The sequence below is a fragment of the Balaenoptera borealis genome, assembly GCF_965194805.1.
Source record: "Balaenoptera borealis genome assembly, chromosome: 12".
In the NCBI taxonomy this organism is placed as follows: Eukaryota; Metazoa; Chordata; class Mammalia; order Artiodactyla; family Balaenopteridae; genus Balaenoptera; species Balaenoptera borealis.
The window spans coordinates 107,160,383-107,178,902 of record NC_138869.1 but is presented as its reverse complement, the minus strand read 5'-3'; the positions used below and the strand labels follow the sequence as shown (position 1 = coordinate 107,178,902).

General features: G+C 50.4%; 1 protein-coding gene across 10 annotated transcripts in view; it reads right to left on the bottom strand.

The window, feature by feature from the left end:
• Positions 1–18,520, bottom strand: part of SLC22A23 (solute carrier family 22 member 23) — a gene marked incomplete at its 5' end in the record, with an annotated part of 153,022 nt that overhangs the window by 120,761 nt on the left and 13,741 nt on the right. The window contains one exon of one of the 10 annotated variants that reach the window (XM_082346017.1): positions 2,493–4,680. The exons of 8 other annotated variants lie outside the window; for them this stretch is intronic. In XM_082346017.1, the coding sequence (XP_082202143.1) occupies positions 4,663–4,680 (18 nt within the window). In that variant the 3' untranslated portion in view covers positions 2,493–4,662. Of the gene's footprint in view, positions 1–2,492; positions 4,681–9,358; positions 11,912–18,520 lie in introns of those variants that run through there. One more of the 10 variants, XM_082346016.1, reaches the window with a different exon arrangement.

Below are 18,520 nucleotides of genomic sequence, written 5' to 3'. Positions count from 1 at the left end.
GGGACATCCATTTGGTGGTCACATCAGGCAGGGCTTGGTCTGCAGGTGGCCCAGGTGTGATCCCAGAGCCTGGGTTGGACAGTGACCTCCTGAATCCCCTGCCTCCTAACTGTGACCCGGTCCCGGGAGCGGCCAGTTCTCGGGAGCTGCTCCAGGCACCCTTCAGGAGGCTCAGCCCTCAGCCGCTCCTGCAATCGGGCGAGCGCTGATTTTATGACCAGATCTCCCTGGGAAGGAGTGTGCAGGGCAAGAGGAGAGGGGGCCTCCCCACTGAACTAACACAGGGGTCTCCATGCATTAACCCCTCAAATCCATTCCCTTCACAACAATGAGAACAGCCCTCTAGTCAAGCACTTCGTCAGCAGGTTTAACAAGATCGCAAAAGCGGAGAAGTCATGGCCCCATTACATAGTCTGACGCCTTGCCTCCCTTGCCGTTGTTCCAGGACCGGGGATGGTCCACTGTGATGATGCACGGTGAGGGAACTGACCCTAGAATGTGATCTCAATCTTAGCTGCACACGTTCTGTTTTTTTAAAAAAGGCCGTGGTTACAGAAAATCTGGTAGACTGTTTTCCTACCTATATATTTTAAAGATAAGTTAAAAGAAATAAAATTTATACTATTTTCAAAGGAATAATCTAATTGCTTGACTTGCCAGAGGGGAGAAATATTCATCAAGGAAACTAATGAAGTTTCTAAAGAAGATGGAAGATAAATGGGAGATGAGGAAGATAATCTTATTTTCAGCAATAATGAATACTATGATAAAGTAAAATGCAAAACAAGAACATAAAAAAACTGGAAGAAAACAGATTACTTATCCAATTTTGAAGTGGAGAGAGACTCCCTAAGGATAAAAACTAAGAGAAATAAAACTACCTAAGGAAAAGATGATGGATTTTATAACAGTTTATCTGTTACTCCTTAATTATTATTCATTTTACTTATTATTTGAAACCTCCATGCATAAACAAAATACCATAAACAAAATTATAAAGAGATAAATTTGTAAAATATATTGGAAGGGGGATCAGAATGTGTCACCCCCCCAAAAATGCCACTTTGGCCTGAGGATGATTTTGAGCTGGAGCAAATGAGAATCAGCAGATTCAGAAAGAAGCCTTCTCAGGGCATCCCTATCTGCCTAAAAGCAGAGACTTCTGAGAAATGAAGAAGGCCATAAACCCCCTCTCCCGGGGGAGTCCTATGGCCATGAAGACAAAGTCGGCACCAAGATGCATCTGCAAACAGCCTCACTGACAAATTAGGAGTTTGGGATTAACATGTACACACTACTATATATAAAATAGATCATCAACAAGGACCTACTATAAAGCACAGGGAACTCTACTCAATATTCTGTAATAACCTAAATGGGAAAAGAATTTGAAAAATATGTATAACTGAATCACTTTGCTGTACACCTGAAACTAACACAACATTGTAAATCAACTGTACTCCAATATAAGATAAAAATTAAAAACCACCTCACTGAAACAACCCTCGTCTTCCGTTAGTTCCCCCCATATATTTCCTTCCCAAGTTTGCCACCCCTAAAAGCCTCAACCCCTTTTCCTCTATCTCCTCACTTCTGTACAAACGGACTGTCCTTCTGTTAAGATGTGAGCCCAAGTTCCGACCACCCCTTTGAGTTACTGGTCACCAAGCGCTCCTGTGTGCCCAGCTGCACTTGGCAATGAACCCTGGTTCCCTCCTGTTCAGCTGCCTTCAGTCTAGTTCCCAGGGCCCCAGCCACAGAACCTAGGAGGGGAGAGGAAAAAGGTTTTCTCCTCCCCTACAACAGCCAAAGGGTTACTATCCTTAGTAAGTATTTCCATAACAATATAGACTGATACTCCTACTAGAAATGGGTAAAGCACCAGGCAAATTAACAAAATATGAAACAAATGGTTTAAAAAAACACCTGGGAAATGCTCAATTCCACTCATTAAAATCAAAGCTCAATATTTTATTTTCAAAAAAAATTTTTTTTTTAGTTTCCCAAAAACGCAGGAGAAACCAAGAGGACCAAATCTGTGCTGGGCGTGTAAACGAAGCACTGCATTTCTGCAAGGCCGTCTGGTAACATGCGTCCCGTGACTTGAAATCGTGAACACTCTTTATCCCAGCAATTCCCTTTCTTGGAAGTTTTTCCCAAGGAGGCTATGATTGATGCCCACAGATGTCCTGGTGCAACGGTGCTCAGTGTTTGTAACTTGTAAGAAATGGGAACCTGCCTGACATCCAGCAAGACTATACAGCATGAAAATGTTTGCTTTTGGCTGTGTTGGGTCTTTGTTTCTGTGCAAGGGCTTTCTCTAGTTGCGGCAAGCGGGGGCCACTCTTCATCGCGGTGCGTGGGCCTCTCACCGTCGCGGCCTCTCTTGTTGCGGAGCACAGGCTCCAGACGTGCAGGCTCAGTAGTTGTGGCTCACGGGCCTAGTTGCTCCGTGGCATGTGGGATCTTCCCAGACCAGGGCTCGACGTGTCCCCTGCATTGGCAGGCAGATTCTCAACCACTGCGCCACCAGGGAAGCCCCAAATGTTTGCTTTTGAAAGCAAATGATTGAGAAAAATGCTCATGATATAACGGTACGAGAAAGGCTCAGAATAAAAAACCATGAATAGAGGAGATATTTGTGTACACAGGGGAAATTAGAAGAAGATATTCCAAAATATTTAAAGTGACTATCTCTGGAGAGTTGAGTTTTATTTTCAATTTTATACTTTTCTTGACTTTTCCAAACTTTCTACAGTTAATCTATAAGCCTTATAATGAAAGAAAAAAAGTAGAGGTAAAAGTAATGTAGACTCCCACCCACAGTGGTAGGTGGAAGTGATCGTAGTTAGGGTGAGACCAAATCATTAAAAAAAAAACAAACCTTTTCACCTTTTCAGGAATATGCATTTTAACACAATCTAAACACTCAGGCCTAGCGGAAGCCTGTTGGGAAAATGACTAAAAACAAACTACATCTTTGGAGCCTGAAGAGTACTGATGATGTTAATATTCACTGACTAAAGCCAAAAACATTTTTTAGCAAACTAAGTGAAAAATTTCCCCCAAGTTTCATCTTTTGTGCCGGAGATCCCCATCTGAGGCTGTTCCATTAGAAGCCACGAGGGTTTTACCAGTCACAACGCACATCTGTTCTAACCCTGAGGAGTCAGTAGAGATAAACGGAAAAGTTTCTGCTCAGACTGCAAAGGGGATAACACTGCTTAAAACTTCAAAAGCTTAAATAAAACAAAATTCCTGACTCAGGTGGAGGAATTTACAGAAATGCAGGGTCAGCATTCTTCTGCAACCTTTTTTTCCCCCTAAGGTGGTATTTCAGCAGACCCTCATGAACCACTGTTTGATACACCGAGGATTTGCCCTGCTCTGTGTTCTTAACTGGAGACAATAGAAGTGGCAAGAATACCCCCCCTGACACACACACACACTCACACACCCTGGAAGGCTGGCCACATAAGCTGGACCCATGAAGCACATTAGCTACAATCAGCTGCTCAACACTGAGGCAGCCTATGCGGGTCTGTGTTATTCAGCGGTTCTTTTTTTTTTTTTAATGGATTTATTTAATTTATTTATTTTTGGCTGTGTTGGGTCTTCGTAGCTGCGCACGGGCTTTCTCTGTTTGCGGCGAGCGGGGGATACTCTTCATTGCGGTGCGGGGGCTTCTCATTGCGGTGGCTTCTCTTGTTGCGGAGCACAGGATCTAGGCACCTGTGCTTCAGGAGTTGTGGCTCGCAGGCTCTGGAGCGCAGGCTCAGTAGTTGTGGCGCACGGGCTTAGTTACTCTGCGGCATGTGGGATCTTCCCGGATTAGGGCTCGAACGCGTGTCCCCTGCATTGGCAGGCGGATTCTTAACCACTGTACCACCAGGGAAGCCCTGTTTTTGTTTTTTTTAATCTAGTAGCATTTGGATTTTTTTTTGCTAAAGACGTTATCAAAATTCAAGAAATACTGCATATTTTGAAAACCCCAAATTATTCTCTGCTTTTTGCCTCTAAGTTCATCCTCCAATTTTAGGAGATTCACAGCAGCCAACATAACTGCCAATTAGGGCTGGCACTCTCTCGAGCTTCCTTAAATGACATAATGAACGACCTTGCCAGATACTCTGGGAGGTTTTTGGGTTTCTTTTTAGTTTTGTTTCCCTGTTTTTCATTAACTGCTGCTCAAATGGCTCCTCCACTTTCTTTTTCCCCAACCAACTTGGCGCCAAAAACCCAAACACAGCACGCTGAGGGAAACAGTTGAACCAAAAATCTACTGCAAGCCTGTTGGTGCTCCACGGAAGAGACCAGCAAACCCGCTCTCTCCTCGTGCAAAGGAAACCGGTCCAAAGCCACAGTGTCAAAGCTGGTGAACTTCTTCAACCTCACGTAGCCCCGTTCTGGACTAGTGTAGTAATTTTAGACTCACCCTAACCCTTACTCAGTGATCGGTCTTGTTCTGTTTTCCTTCCAGTGACGACTCTTACGCCTGCTGCCCTTTGGCTGTAGTACCACCTTGGTGTGGAGGAAGAGAGACGGACGTGACAACTGCTTCAAACGGTCTCCTTCGGGGGCTTTCCCGGTTCTTACTGAATTTGACCATTTTTAAAGGGCTGGAAGTATAAAACCTCTTACTTATAGCACAGGGAACTATATTCAGTATCTTGTAAAAAACTATAATGGAAAAGAATGAAAGAAAGAATATAATGATATATACATATATATTATGCATAACTGAATCACTTTGCCGTACACCTGAAACTAACACAACATTGTAAATCAACTATACTTCAAATTTAAAAATAAATAAATAAAAATTTAAAAAGCTAACTTAAAAAGGAAACAGAAAATTCACCACCTAAACAGGCCCTGAGTAGTGGATGTAGGACCATCTCTGCGAGGTAACACGAGGCTCTCAATTTTCCTTTACTTTTTCTGAAAGGAAACAAGGAACACTGTACAGTTCTGAGCAGAGGTTTACGTTAGTAAACGTCCTTATGAATGTGCCACGATGTCCACTATGGCACTGGGGGGTGCTGAATCTATATTCCACAGGCAGCAGAGATGGTAAATAAGCAACGACCTTCTATCAACCAAAACCTTGGAGAGTCTTTCCAAATCCTGCAATGCCTATTTTACTACCTCTAAGAAGGGAAATTGATAGTAAACCCTATACATTAAAGAGGACTATTGCAAAACCAGAAAGAAAGAAAAAAAAACAAAAAACTCCACCGCCCTAAACATTCAACCCCAGGGAACTATTCACGCCTTAAGTGAATTCAACACACCGGCTTCTCCCACGTAATTGATATTAAGTAACTGAAAGATTCTTAGCGAGAAATTACACAGTTGCTACATGTGTTACTAGAAGAGATCTTTTAGTATTGCGCAGGAACAAAACTGGACTCGAACACTTAAAAGAGCCACACTAATTCTGGAAAGGAGCAAAGTGTGGAGACCTTTGGACAGCAGGGTCAGGGAATCCTTGGAACGAGAAGAATGTGATGACCAGGTGATCAATCGGGAAGAACTCAGAGGCAGAAGGAAAATTATCTTTTACCTGCGGAAACAAATGCCTCGTCCCTCCCCACTGCCTGGCAGCTGTGACCCTGACTTCTCTCAGCCCCGAGAAGTGCCTCTGGGCCAAGTCATTCCTCACCTCCCTGCCCTGCCAGGGTCCAGCCACGCCAGGGAACCCCCAGCTCCCCAAAAGCCGCAGGGCCCTTTGCCTGTCCTACAATATCCATGCACACCCCGATTTTCCTGGCTCAATGGATAAAACTCATTTCAACCAAAATTATTTAACATTGTAGATCACCTGCAGGTTGGAGAATGGCAGCCTTTCTGTACTCCTGGCATTATTCCTTTCAATGGGCGTATAGTAGCTTTGTAAGCACACAATTAATTACAAGGGGTAGAAAATTAGAAAGATACAAAGAATACATTTCCACATATTTAATCAAGTCAATTGAGAAGCTCTCCTCTTCCTAGTGCCCCTGTTCTGTACTCCTATAACAACCTGTACTCAGGATAAACACCCAGACTATTTATCAGAACATATCATAATTGCCTGCTGCTTACAAATCTTTCTTTCACCAGCTCAGGGGTTGGCAAACTACAGCCTGCAGGCCCAATGTGGCCCTGCCCCCTGTTCTGCACGTTGAGTTTGATGGGGCACCGTCTCTGCTGGTGCACAAGTGCGTGTGCCGAGCACAGGGGTGACAACATAGAACACACGGCCTGCAAAGCAGAAAACGTCTACTATTCAGCGCTTCACAGGGAAAGTCTGCCGACCCCAGCACTCGACCGTGAGTCCCTGAAGAAAGGGACCACGTCCTCAGTCTCTAAGCTGATGTCTGGGACGGGGCAGGACAGCACGTGGAGCTGCCACTCTGGAAGTGGACATGCTCTGTGTTTGCCTGTGTTCACTGTGCCATGCATCTTCTCAACCCTCTTTCTCTCCGTGATTATTTCTTCAAACAGGATTTAAATAATTAATACATAATTACGTATTATACAACATTTATACAGGCAATATAGTTTTAAGTGTTTCTGCCATACTTTTCACCATTAGTAATTTTCCGCAAGGGAAAGAGAATTCTAGTTTTATTATAAAAGCCCACAGAATACAGGGTATGAGAAATTTATTTAAAACAATGAATAATTTCTCTCTTAACAGAACAAATCTGTTATATAAATTAAATATTGTCTCAACATTTGTTAAGCACCTGCCATGGTCTTGGGGCTCTGCTGGCTGCTTTGACTAAGCATCTTATTCAGGCATCGAAACAGCCCTACAACATGGGCTTATGACCAGTGAGTCCATTTTACAGATGAGGAAATTGAGGCAGAGGGGAATCAACTAGTCCAAAGTCAAATGGTTTTTCAGTAGAAGATTATCAATCCACGTCTGATTAAAACTCATGTTCTTCCCCCACCCCAATAAACTCAAAGAAACAGCCCTTGTTCATGCAAATATAAACAATTCTGTGGTTTATATTAAACTGTTATCGGTTGCAGCATTTGTCTTGCCTGGTATTCAGAAGACCTCAGGTACAAGGAAGCAAAGCATGACTGTGGAAGCAGGACAACCTTTGCTGTTACTTCATTGTTACAATGACTAAACAAAAATAGCTGGTAAAGTCCCTGTGAATAGCAGGTATGTACTCAAAGGCATCTATTAAAAATAATATCCCAGTATCTTATTTTTCATAGAATTTTAGTATCAAAATACTGGGAAAAGTCAAGGTCAACCTCCTAATTTTAGAAATGAAAAGCCTGAAGCCCAGAGAAATGACGTAACTTGCTCAAAATAAAAAAATCTTGGGGACTTCCCTGGCGGTCCAGAGCACTCCTTGCTTCCACTGCAGAGGGCATGGGTTCGATCCCTGGTCTGGGACCTAGGATCTTGCATGCCGCGCGGCGTGGCAAAAAAAAAAAAAAAAAGCCTGGGGCTGCTGGACCCCAGCCCAGGCTGCTGTGGAAGATCTCACTTCCTCATAGGTGGCCCTGATGCAAACCGCCCAAGTCCATCACTGCCGAGCAGGACAGAGGTGTGTGGTCCAGCTCCCAACCTCATGGTCATCTGTCGGCACCACGTTCACTCTGGTCCAAAGCCCTTAAACATAAAGAATTTCTAAAAATTATCTCAACATTCTAATTGAGACCAACTCTTGGGCTTCTTGTCCAACAGTCACTTTTTTTTTAAATAATAAATCAGAGCAGTTGAGAAGCTAAACCAGTTTTCTCCCTGTTTCAACATTGGTCTCACCATCTTGAAAGGACGTGAATAATATTAGGCGAAACGGCCTCTTCAAACAAGGATGTTGTTTGCTGTGTCTGACTCAAATTAAAAGCCAGTACAGGGGCTTCCCTGGTGGCGCAGTGGTTGAGAATCTGCCTGCCAATGCAGGGGACACGGGTTCGAGCCCTGGTCTGGGAGGATCCCACATGCCGCGGAGCAACTAGGCCCGTGAGCCACAACTACTGAGCCTGCGCGTCTGGAGCCTGTGCTCCGCAACAAGAGAGGCCGCGACAGTGAGAGGCCCGCGCACCGCGATGAAGAGTGGCCCCTGCTCGCCGCAACTAGAGAAAGCCCTCACACAGAAACGAAGACCCAACACAGCCAAAAATAAATAAATAAATAAAATTAAAAAACAAAAAAAGAGCCAGTACAAATGTGAATCTAAATGGTCACCTTTTCCACGAAGACAGCTGACACCAACCTGCTAAAACAAGGTACACAGAACTCTCAGCTGCTGAACTCACAAAAGGTCCAGTAGAACACTAGTTGGGGAATTTTTACCAATTTGGCCTTTTCCTCCGTTGTTCTTGGGCCGGGCTGTAGTTTACCAGGGTATCCGCAGAAGCGCATCATCAGATAAACAAGAGCCTGCAGGAGGCCTGGAATTCAGAGACCACCACGGGGGCTGGGCCAGGAGCAGCCAGGAGCAGCCGGGAGCAGCCGGGAGCAGCCAGGCACCGAGGTGAGAGCACAGATTTCCAGCTGATGGACCCGAGTTTCGATTCTAGTCACGTGACCCGGGTGAGTTACCTCACCCCTTGGGGCCTCAGTTGCAACGTCTATGATATAGGAGTCATAAAACTTGCAGTATAGGTTTTTTATGAGTCAAAATTAATATAAAGCATGTGCCTGGTGATTATTAGTCATTAATTCTGTCTGTCATTTAAGCAGCTCCTTCGGGGCTTATGTCTGTTGGTAACACTTGAAGGAGAGCTAATAAAACTACTTTCAAAAAGGGTTTTGATATTGAGAGTCTGCGTTATTCACCGAGGCTGACCCTAACTGATCCAAATGAAGGGGTATTTTCTAGCTGTACATCCTGTCTGCACAGCTGGCACCAGAACAGAAAGTGGGAGAGGCAAGCACAGAAAATGCCCCCAGGGCACAGTTGTGTCCACAGTGGGGAGGGACTGGACGGGGAGCCGGCACCCTTCCACACGGGGTCTACATGCCGTTCACGTCCTTCCCCAGAGCTCGGATGCGACGCCCTTCGCTTCGATCTCATCAGCTGCAGACGGGACAACATCAGCCCCAAGTCCCAGACATCCTACCAACAGTCATTAAATATACTGTTTCTCTGACCCAAAGGAGAAAAAGGAGGTTGGTTCTCAACAGCTAGCGACACTATTATACCCAAAAGGGTGTTTACGTTTTTTTCCCTTGAGCCAACTATTAATCTCCCCAGAACATTGAGCAGAATTGGCAATGTGACAGCCAAAGGTGACAGTGCAGTTTGTTTCCGGCTGCCCGGGGCTCAGCGGGACATGGATGTGCAGATACAGGCCCGAGGAAGGACCCCTGCCACCCACTCCAGGGGCCTCCGACATCCCGAGGGACAAGTTAACAGAGGACAGACAGTTCTCCAAGATTTTCCTCGAATAAAACTCAAAGCATTCTTAAGCCAAAGCCAGAATCAGCTCCTCGAGGGGTACCACGCACTGCCGTGAGCCAGTTCTCCTGAGGACAGACCCCAGGGACCCACATCAGGCCCGGCCGGGTGGGAGAGGGAAGCGGGTAACAGACTCAGCTGGAAGGGGAAGGAGGGGGCAGAGACCCCTTGGGCCGAAGCGGCTGCGAGTGGCCAGACTGGGCCTCAGGTGGCCTCCCTCACAGGCCCCCCCAACGGCTGTGTGGATGTTCTCACCCTCCTCACCCGCCAGCCCGGTCAGAACCACATGGGCTTTCATACTGGGGACGGACCTGGGACAGTGTCTTCTGCTACGGATGCATTTGGAAGTACAGCACGCAGGAACTTGTGCGGCAGCCCCTTCCGTGAACCTTTGGAAACCAGGCTCTTTCTTGCAACAGTATTAACTGCCTTGTGTTCAGGGCTTGGTGGGCGTGGCCTTGCTGATTAAGCCAGGGCAGCTGAATTCCATCCCAGCCTAAGGCATGCTCTGGAAAGGTGCCCTTCACAGACTGCCAAGTGAAAACCCTCCATCAACCACTGATTCAAGAGCGGATTTTACAAAGCTCGTCGCAGGGCCATCAAGGCCACCCACTGGGCACTCTCCACTCCTTCCCCTCTCTCTAAGGCACACGGGAAGCAGGAGAGGAGGGAACGGTCCATAAACGAAACCTTCAACTGGGCTGTGCTCCCCTGTGGGGCTGCATCTTTAAGACGCATTCACTTCTAAGTCAGCAGCTGAGGCGTTTTCTGAAGGTGCTTGAAAGGGCACCAACAGGTGTTCATCTGCAGTAACAGTCAGTCAGAGGGAAGATGGAGTCTCCCCTGCAGGACTTCTCAGAGCCTTCACCGTTACTGCGCGCCATGGGTCCTGCACAGGGGGCTCTGCGGCTGCGCTTCCCAAACTCAGGAGGCCTTGGACACCCCACAAACACACTTTGAAGGGCATATTTTTGAACTGCAGAATAAGAGATGTTGCCATGCATATTTTGTTTGCCCTACGACCTAACAGACGATCACAACGCCAGTTATAATATGACAGTTCTGGGATTTTGAGCCTGGGGTAAGACACTTTGGTTACGCCTGCATCTACATGAGGGGAGGAGGGCTGCTATTCATATGTGTCAAAGGATATTCAAAGTAAGCTGAGGAATTTGTTTTCTACCTTTGATCAGAGAAAATAAAAATGATAACTATGTTTCTCTGTCTTTGCAAGAGATTATAAAGGCTAATTGGTAACAGATGGACAAACATTCACTACTCTTAGGAAACGATATGTATGTCAATGACAGCAAAAAGCACTCACTGTGTACAATTCACCCTCCTCGAAAGGACATGTACCTGCACTGGACGCTGCCGCCTCTCTTGCAGGAGGACGCTCAGTCAGCCCAAGTCCAGTGGTGCTTATGGACCCTTTAAGACGTAGTCTACGTACCCAACAGAAGTGAAAGCAGGGACACAAACAGGTATGTGTACGTCCATGTGCAAAGCAGCGTTATTCACAATAGCCAAAAAGTTGAAGCAACCCAAGGGTCCATAGACACATGAATGGCTACACAAAATGTGGTGTATACACAGAATGGAATACTATTCAGCCCTAAAAAGGAAGGAAATCCTGACACAGGCTACACCATGGATGAGCTTGAGGACATTACACTCAAAGAAATGAGCCAGTCACAAAAAGACAAAGTACTGTCTGATTCCACTTATATGAAATCACTGGAGCCGTCAGATTCACAGAGACAGAAAGTAGAAGGGTGGATGCTGGGGCAGAGGGAGGGGGGAGGGGCAGTTAGTGTTTAATGGGGACAGAGTTTCCGTTTGGGACGATGAAAAAGTTCTGGAAATGGATGGTGGTGATGGTTGCACCATACTGTGAAGGTACTTAATGCTAGTGAACTATATACTTAAAAATGGTTAAAATGCTAAGTTTTATTTTATACATATCTTACCCCCCCAAAAAAAAAAGTGAGATAAAATTGCGTTCCTGTTCTAACAATGACAAACCCAAGGTGTGACTAGTCAGGGTTCTGTCTGGCTTACACACAGAGGACGCCCCCTCGAAGAGCAGGAAGCACCGGGACAGCCACTTCCTGCTTGCAGATCCTCAGTCCTACGCGTTAGAGTCTCAGGACAACCTTCTCCAAGGCCCAGACCATTCCCTGCAGGGAGACGTCAGCAAAGGAAGCGTGACAGTCCTCCCGCCCCTCACACTCGCCTGCTTCCTCCCCTGGGCTTCACTTCCCACGATGCTCAAGCCAGGCTCCCGGCGCTTAGGCTCTGTCCTCACGCAATCAGGTTCCTCCCTTTGCGTCCCCGCCCGCGGCCAGCACCCTGGTCCAGGCCCATCGGGGACTCATCTGCGTATTCAGAGGGCGGCACAGCTTCCATATTTAATGGCTGTTTACTGATCACTATTGTGTGCCAGACCCCAGGAAATAACAGTGCAAAGTGCTGTCCTTGCTGTCGAGGGTCTAAGGGTGGAAAACAGGCCGTGAGTAAGAAATGAAATACAGCTGAACTTAAGGCGCTGTGCGAGCACATCAGAGGGCCTGGGGCTCTGTTTAGTTAGGACTCTCCCTCTTGGCCGGGCAGGGGGTCAGGAGGTGAGCGGAGAAGGTGGGGCAGGGGCAGACCCGGAGGCCCTGAACCCCACGTTACAGAGGGGAAATGCATCAAAACCAACCTTTAAATGGACTTCAAATGTCAACTGAAATCAAACCTCATGTTGGCTCTTGCTTGATGCTGCTCTTGTTAGAAACACCCTGATCCAGCCTGGCAGCCTTTCAGAGGAAGGGGACCAAATCCCCGAGTCCGCTGTTCAGGGGACGGGGGAGGAGAGAAAGGGAGAGAGTGACCAGGGGGTGGGGCGTGGACCAAGCAGGCTCCAGCCTGTCTACAGACGCACCGATGGGTGGGCACGAGGGTGCAGGCCACACATCCACCACTGATGAACAGGCTGCAGGATACGGATGAGCCCCGAGGAGAAGGATGAGCTCTATCATCACATGTACCTTGGCGTGAGCTGCTTTACCTCTTAGCCGAGACCAGCTGCCCAGACGTTTTCTTAAGGTGAGAAGGCAGGGTCCCCACGTGCCATGAAGGCTCATCTGCCAGGGCTGATCGTAATTTTGTCCTGAGACCTTCCAGACGTCTTGTTTTAAACGTGTTGAGTTAACGGCTGGGAAACTGCGGCGCTTCGTACGACGCGTCAGAGCAGCTGCCCTCCCAGCCCCAGTGGGGGCTCCTCGAGAAAAGGGCTCGGAGGAAGCACGGGTCTCAGAGCTCACACCCTGTGGAGATGGAGCCTGCATGTGGGTCGTTTCCTTTCATCCCTGCAAAGCCTACGCAATGAGCGGCATCTCCACCTCGGAAATTAGGGTCCAGGAGGCCAAGTAATTCCAGGAGCTGGAGGTCTGAGTGGAAAAGTGGTGAGGAGCCCAGGATGGAGACCCAGGTCTCCTGCCCGAGCCTAGGGCCTTCCCCCCGCCCTGCTGCACTCAGCACAGCCCCCGAGCACGGGACCGTGTCACTGCTGGATCAGCCCCGGTTCTTACAACCACGCGGTGCTTGTGGTCAAGTCGAGACTGTGAAAAAGCCACGTGTAAAATCATTTTTCACAAGGTCTTTTGTTTTTTTTTCAAATCATGGGGCTGCGTTTGCAAAACCTAAAGGAACCGAGCTTCCTGGCTACTGTGCACAAGTGCCGTTCAGAACGCCACCTACCCAAGCCCAGGAAAGCCGCCTCTCGCTTTCCCCTTCGGCTCAGTAACTTCCACAGCCATCGGGATAAACGCATTCTCTCTGCTGAACACGGCGGGGCCTCCAATCCCTAAACTGCTGCCTCAACACAAGTGCATCAGTGGTGCCTTCACCTGCTTCAACACGAGTGCAGATCATCCTGGACGACGCGCAGGCACGGACGCAAACACTCTGCCCGACGAAATGCCCAGCGACACGCAAGCACGGACAAACGTGAAAACCCTGGGGAAAACGCCACGTTTTTCGAGGTTCAAAAATGGTGGGAACCGTCTGCCTGCACTTCGTTGCTTCCTTTAAGGTCTGTAGGCGGAGGGGAGAGATTGGGAGGGATGATTCCCCTCCCACGCCCCAGCCCTGCTGGGAAACACTGCCCTAGCCCCCTCCTTCCCCTGAAGCAGGATCCTGCCGGGCAGGTCCATCGGAAGAGAGCTCCCCTTGCCCTTCCCTACGAGTGTCCCTACACACGGGGCCGCCGCTCTGTGTTCAGCCGTGGCCGGGAGATGGCGGACACACCGGCTGTTTTGTTTGGCCTCTTGCTCCCAAGCTTCTTTAACCCCGGAGCCGTCGGCCCTCACCAGGCTTACCCAGGTCTTCCTGAGCCAGGAGGGGTGCGGGGCTCCCAGCTCGGTTCCCACATGCGGCAGGAGGCCCTGCTGCTCCAAGCCCCCGGGGGACGGGGTGAAAAACCACAGCACTCCTGGTACCCGCCCTGGGGTCCTGGCCGCGGCCGGTCCAGGTGTGGCTCCTCCCGCCCACGCGCAATCCCGCCCACGTGCGTCCCCGCCCCCGGCCCCACTCCTCCGGCCTCCTCATCACTCTCGGGCCCTGGAAACTGCATCTGGATTCCTGCGTCTCGGAGGCCACAGCTCCTCCCCCACAGGCACCCCGTCGCTCCTGCTTCCGAACCCCAGGAAGAAAAGGGAAAGAGGGAAACCTACCCAGATTACAAGTAAGTCAGGGCCTCCCACTAACTGCTCCGATTCTGTCCACTTGGACGTCTTAGAACTGAAAGGTAACGAGGAGTAGGAAGGGCTTACGAAGTACTGAATTTCACTGTCATGGCAATCTACGCGTAACGGCCCCAAACAGGAAACGCCCCGAAGTCCACCGACCGGTGAGGGGAGAACCCGAACGCGGGGCACACGAGCGATGGAGGGCGGACCAGCCGCACGAGGAGGAGCGACTACTGACGCAGGTGGGAACGTGGACAAACCTCACAGGTGACGCCGGGTGCGAGCGGCAGACGCCCAGGCCCCGTCCTGCACGGGTCCGTGTCTGCCACGTTCCGCACCAGGCGGCACCGGCTGTGCTGGGGGAAAGTAGCACGCAGGCCGCTTGGGGGGAGGCGATGGGAGGCGCGCAGGGTCAAGTTCTCCGTGGCGGGGGTACGCGCTGCCGCTTAATTTAGGTGGTGGTTAAGGGGCAGATAAATGGGTCCAAACCCACTGAACTATACACTTAAAATCTGCCCATTTTACTGTATGTTAATTGTATCTCCATTTAAAAAAATCTGGGAAACTGTTTTAAACGGGTCCCCAAAGATGAGGAAGCAGCACCCAGAGCTGACGGGGCTTCCGTCTCCTCCCCCCTCCCCCCTCCGGCAGCTCTCTGGTGACAGGCGGCGAAGGGGAAGGAGATGCAGGGGCTGTGACGGAGCCCAGAGGGCTGGATGATCCTCCCGGAGCGAAGGCGTTTGTTCGCACCTTCCCTTCTGCTCAAGGAGACGACCTCCAGGCCAAGCGCTCAGGGCGGAGTGAGCGACTCGCACAGGTGCTGTTTATTCCAGGGCCCCTCCCCCTTCTCCCTCACCGTGAACAGCGCCCACAGGCGCTCCCGCCACCATCTGCAGCCACCTGTTACCCGCCCCCTCTGTCACCACCTGGATGCCAGCCGCTGCAGCCACCTGCTTGCAGATCCATCACTCGACAACAGACCCAATGGGCCGGAAAGCACTCTTCTTGCAAAACTGACGTGAAGAACAGAACCACCCGTGTTGCAGCGATAAGAAGCTGTCTTCCTGCAAGGACTCCATCGTGGGCGGAGCTGCGCCGCCCCAGTAAGAGCTGGCGAAGTGACTCCTCACCCCGGCGGCTCAGGACGTGAGTGTGGGAGGGAGGAAGGGTCCTCACAGAGAAGATGAAGCTAAATGACGTCATCAGCGTGGGTCCTCATCCAGCACGGCTGGTGCCCTTGGAAAACGTGGAAACGTGGACGCAGAGACACAGGTAGAGGAACGATGACGTGAAGACACACAGGGAGACCAGGTGGAGATGGAGGACTGGACTGGTGCCTCCCCGCCCAGGACGCCAGGGACCGAGGCCGCTCCAGAGGCCTGGACGGACCCTCCCTCAGAGCCCCCGGGGGGAGCCAGGCCTGCTGACGCCCCGGACTTTCCGTCGGACTTTCTGAGGCTCCGGGCCGGCCCCCTCCTGTCACCTGATACGCGAGTGAGTCTGGTCTGCCCCTTGCCCACCCCGTGTGGCCGGGCCCCATCACCCACAGCACAGACGCTGGTGGCCCCGGCCCTCCTCTCCGCCGGCACACAGTCTGTCTTCTAGAAACGGGGGCGGGGGTTGGGTGCTGGTGTTGTGGAGGGAGCACAGGTGGCGGAGCGGGACTGACGTATCTGGGATGCCGGCTTCGTGGATTAGGAACGCCGCGCCCCTGGCCAAGCCCCTTGGCCTCTAAGCCTGGGGTCCCTCACCTATCAGACGCTGATAACAGGAGGGAGAAGTGAGTGGCTAGCCCACGGCCGGGACATGTCGCCACGACCTGGCTCAGAAACCTTCCACCCTCTGCTCACCCGCCAGAGACGGTCTGGGGTCCTCTGCACACATGCACACAGCCCCTCTTCTCCCCGATCCCACTCCTCTTGAACCCAGTTTTGTGCAGGTGCCCGCCCCACGTGACTCGGGGAAGGGGCGTCCCCGGCGCGCACAGAGCACCCCCAGTGAGTCCAGGGCAGGTATGCGACCTGAGGGGGTGCAGGTAAGAGAGGAGGACCCACGCTCCAGGCTGCAAGGAGACGCTGTCATTCCCTCTTTCCCAGGCCAGGAGGGGGCTGGGGCCTCAGAGAGCCACCGTCAGGGGGCGTCACCTTGCCAACACGAGGACCTCGGCACTTGGCCACGGGCTGGATCGTGTCCCCTCAAAAGCCATCTGTTGAAGCCCTGACCTCCAGCACCTCAGATGTGGCTGAATTTGGACACAAGGCTTTCAAGAGGTGATTAAGTTAAAACGGGTCATTAGGGTGGGACACAACCCAATACGACCAGTGTCTTTAGAAGAAGAGATCAGGACACAGACACACAGAGAGATGACCCTGTGAGGACACAAGCAGGAGGTGGCATCTACAAGCTGAGAGAGGCCTCAGGAGAAACCACCCTGCCAACACCTTGATCTTGGCCCTCCAGCCCCCAGACTGTGACGGAAGAAATCCTGCTGTTTCAGCCCCAGTCTGTGGTGCTCTGTTACGGCAGCCCAAGTAGTATTAGCCTCTCACTGCACAGTGTTAGGATGAACCAGCACTGACGAAGGCCAGGAAGAGACGCAGAAAAGACTGTGGACTGGGGCCTGGCCCATCCCTGACCTCCAGAATGTCTTAAGTTTTCCTGCGTATTTCAGAACTCAGTGTGATCTGAGGTTTTCTGCTGTTTGCAGCGACAGCATGCCTACTGATGCCCAAGGTTTCAAACCTTCACAGCTCTGCGCCTTATCTCCTCCTGGTTTAAACAAGAGCTCCTTCCCACTTCCTGCCACCCAGGACTGACCCCCGACACACACACTCCACCCCTCCCCACTGCCACCCCCTGCTCAGGCTCCCCCCTGCCCACACTGCTCTCCTTCTCCTCGGTCTCCCGGGACCACCTGATCCTCAGGGCGTGACTCAGAGGCTCTCAACACGGCACTCTGCAAACAGAGCTGCCCAGCAAACATGTGAACGACATACCCTCTGGACTTTGCTCCTGTGGTCTCCTCCCCACGTGAACGGGAACCAGATGAGTTAGGCCACCACCTCCGCTCTACGCACAGATTCCATCAGACTGTGGATCACGGCCTCCCCCTCAACAGGAGAAATTGCCTTTTGGAGACTGAAAAACCTACTCTTGGTATAGTAAACTGAGCCTTTAAATTCTGGTCACCCTCTGCCTGCTCAGGTCATTTCAGTTTCCCCCAAACTGCTGCTGGAGCGAGACCCACAACCAAGGCTCTAGTTTTTCTTTTTTCGCCACCCTCCCTTTAATCACTTGTCTGAGACCCTAGTCAAAACTCTAGTCAAAAGAGGACTAGAGCTACAAATGGGGAAAAACAAGATGGCAGGTGAGAAACTAAGGAGAGAAACCACTGCTTATACTTAAACCACAATTCAATTCAAACCTGTTATCAGCAGACACACAAAAACCAAAAAAAACCTCAAAATACTCTCATAACCTTGATGATATCCATTTTTGAAAAGCAGCTTCTTCTGGGACTTTCCAGAAAAAAAGATTAAAAATAAATCTTCTTTTACAATGAAATAACACAAAACCCTACCCTGGAACCCAGAAGATTTGACAACTGGCCCACCATGCGACAGCTCCAGAAGCTTCCAAGCTGTGCACAGGCCCCAACAAGATGCGTCACCTTCTCACTTTTCTCTACCTCTCACTGGGTGACCGCTGGTTGAGGCATCTTTATTTCCCATGTGAACGTTACTTCTGAGAGCCAGCTAAGACACTCCGCAGCCCCAGAACACTCGGCGAGGTCTCCCCGCTCGCAGCCTTGGATAGTTCTTTCCTAGGGACACCAGGGGGCCGAGCACAGACCCCTGAGAAGGAGGACAGCGAGTGGGACAGACAGACAGATGGCGCTGTGAGCATCTAAGGAGGGAAAGATCTCGCTGGTTGGGGAAGACGGGCAGGTGGGGCCCGGGGTCGGCTCTGGTGAGTGGACAGGCCCCAGGCCAGCAGTTGCAGTGACCGCCCCCCAACAGGCTGACTTTCGGAGGCACACGTGTCATGGGGGATGTCACACTAGGACCACTGCAGGTTCACCGTCTGCACCGAGGGGGGTCGCCCTGATCAGTTACTCTGATACCGTAAACAGCGCTCACGCTCCGTTCCGGCCCCGAGCGCTCGGCGTCTCTGTCCCACAGGGCAGCTCTCGTTGCCTGTCCCTGAAAACACTATCAAACCACCTTAATGGGAATTATGGAAAAGGCTAGTCCGAATTAGAGCCATTTAGAAGATAAATACCTTTTACTTGCAAATAAATGTTTCCCTTTCAAGTAATGAACCATTATTCTAAGCAGAGGTTCAAAGGGCCTATGTAACAAGTGACGG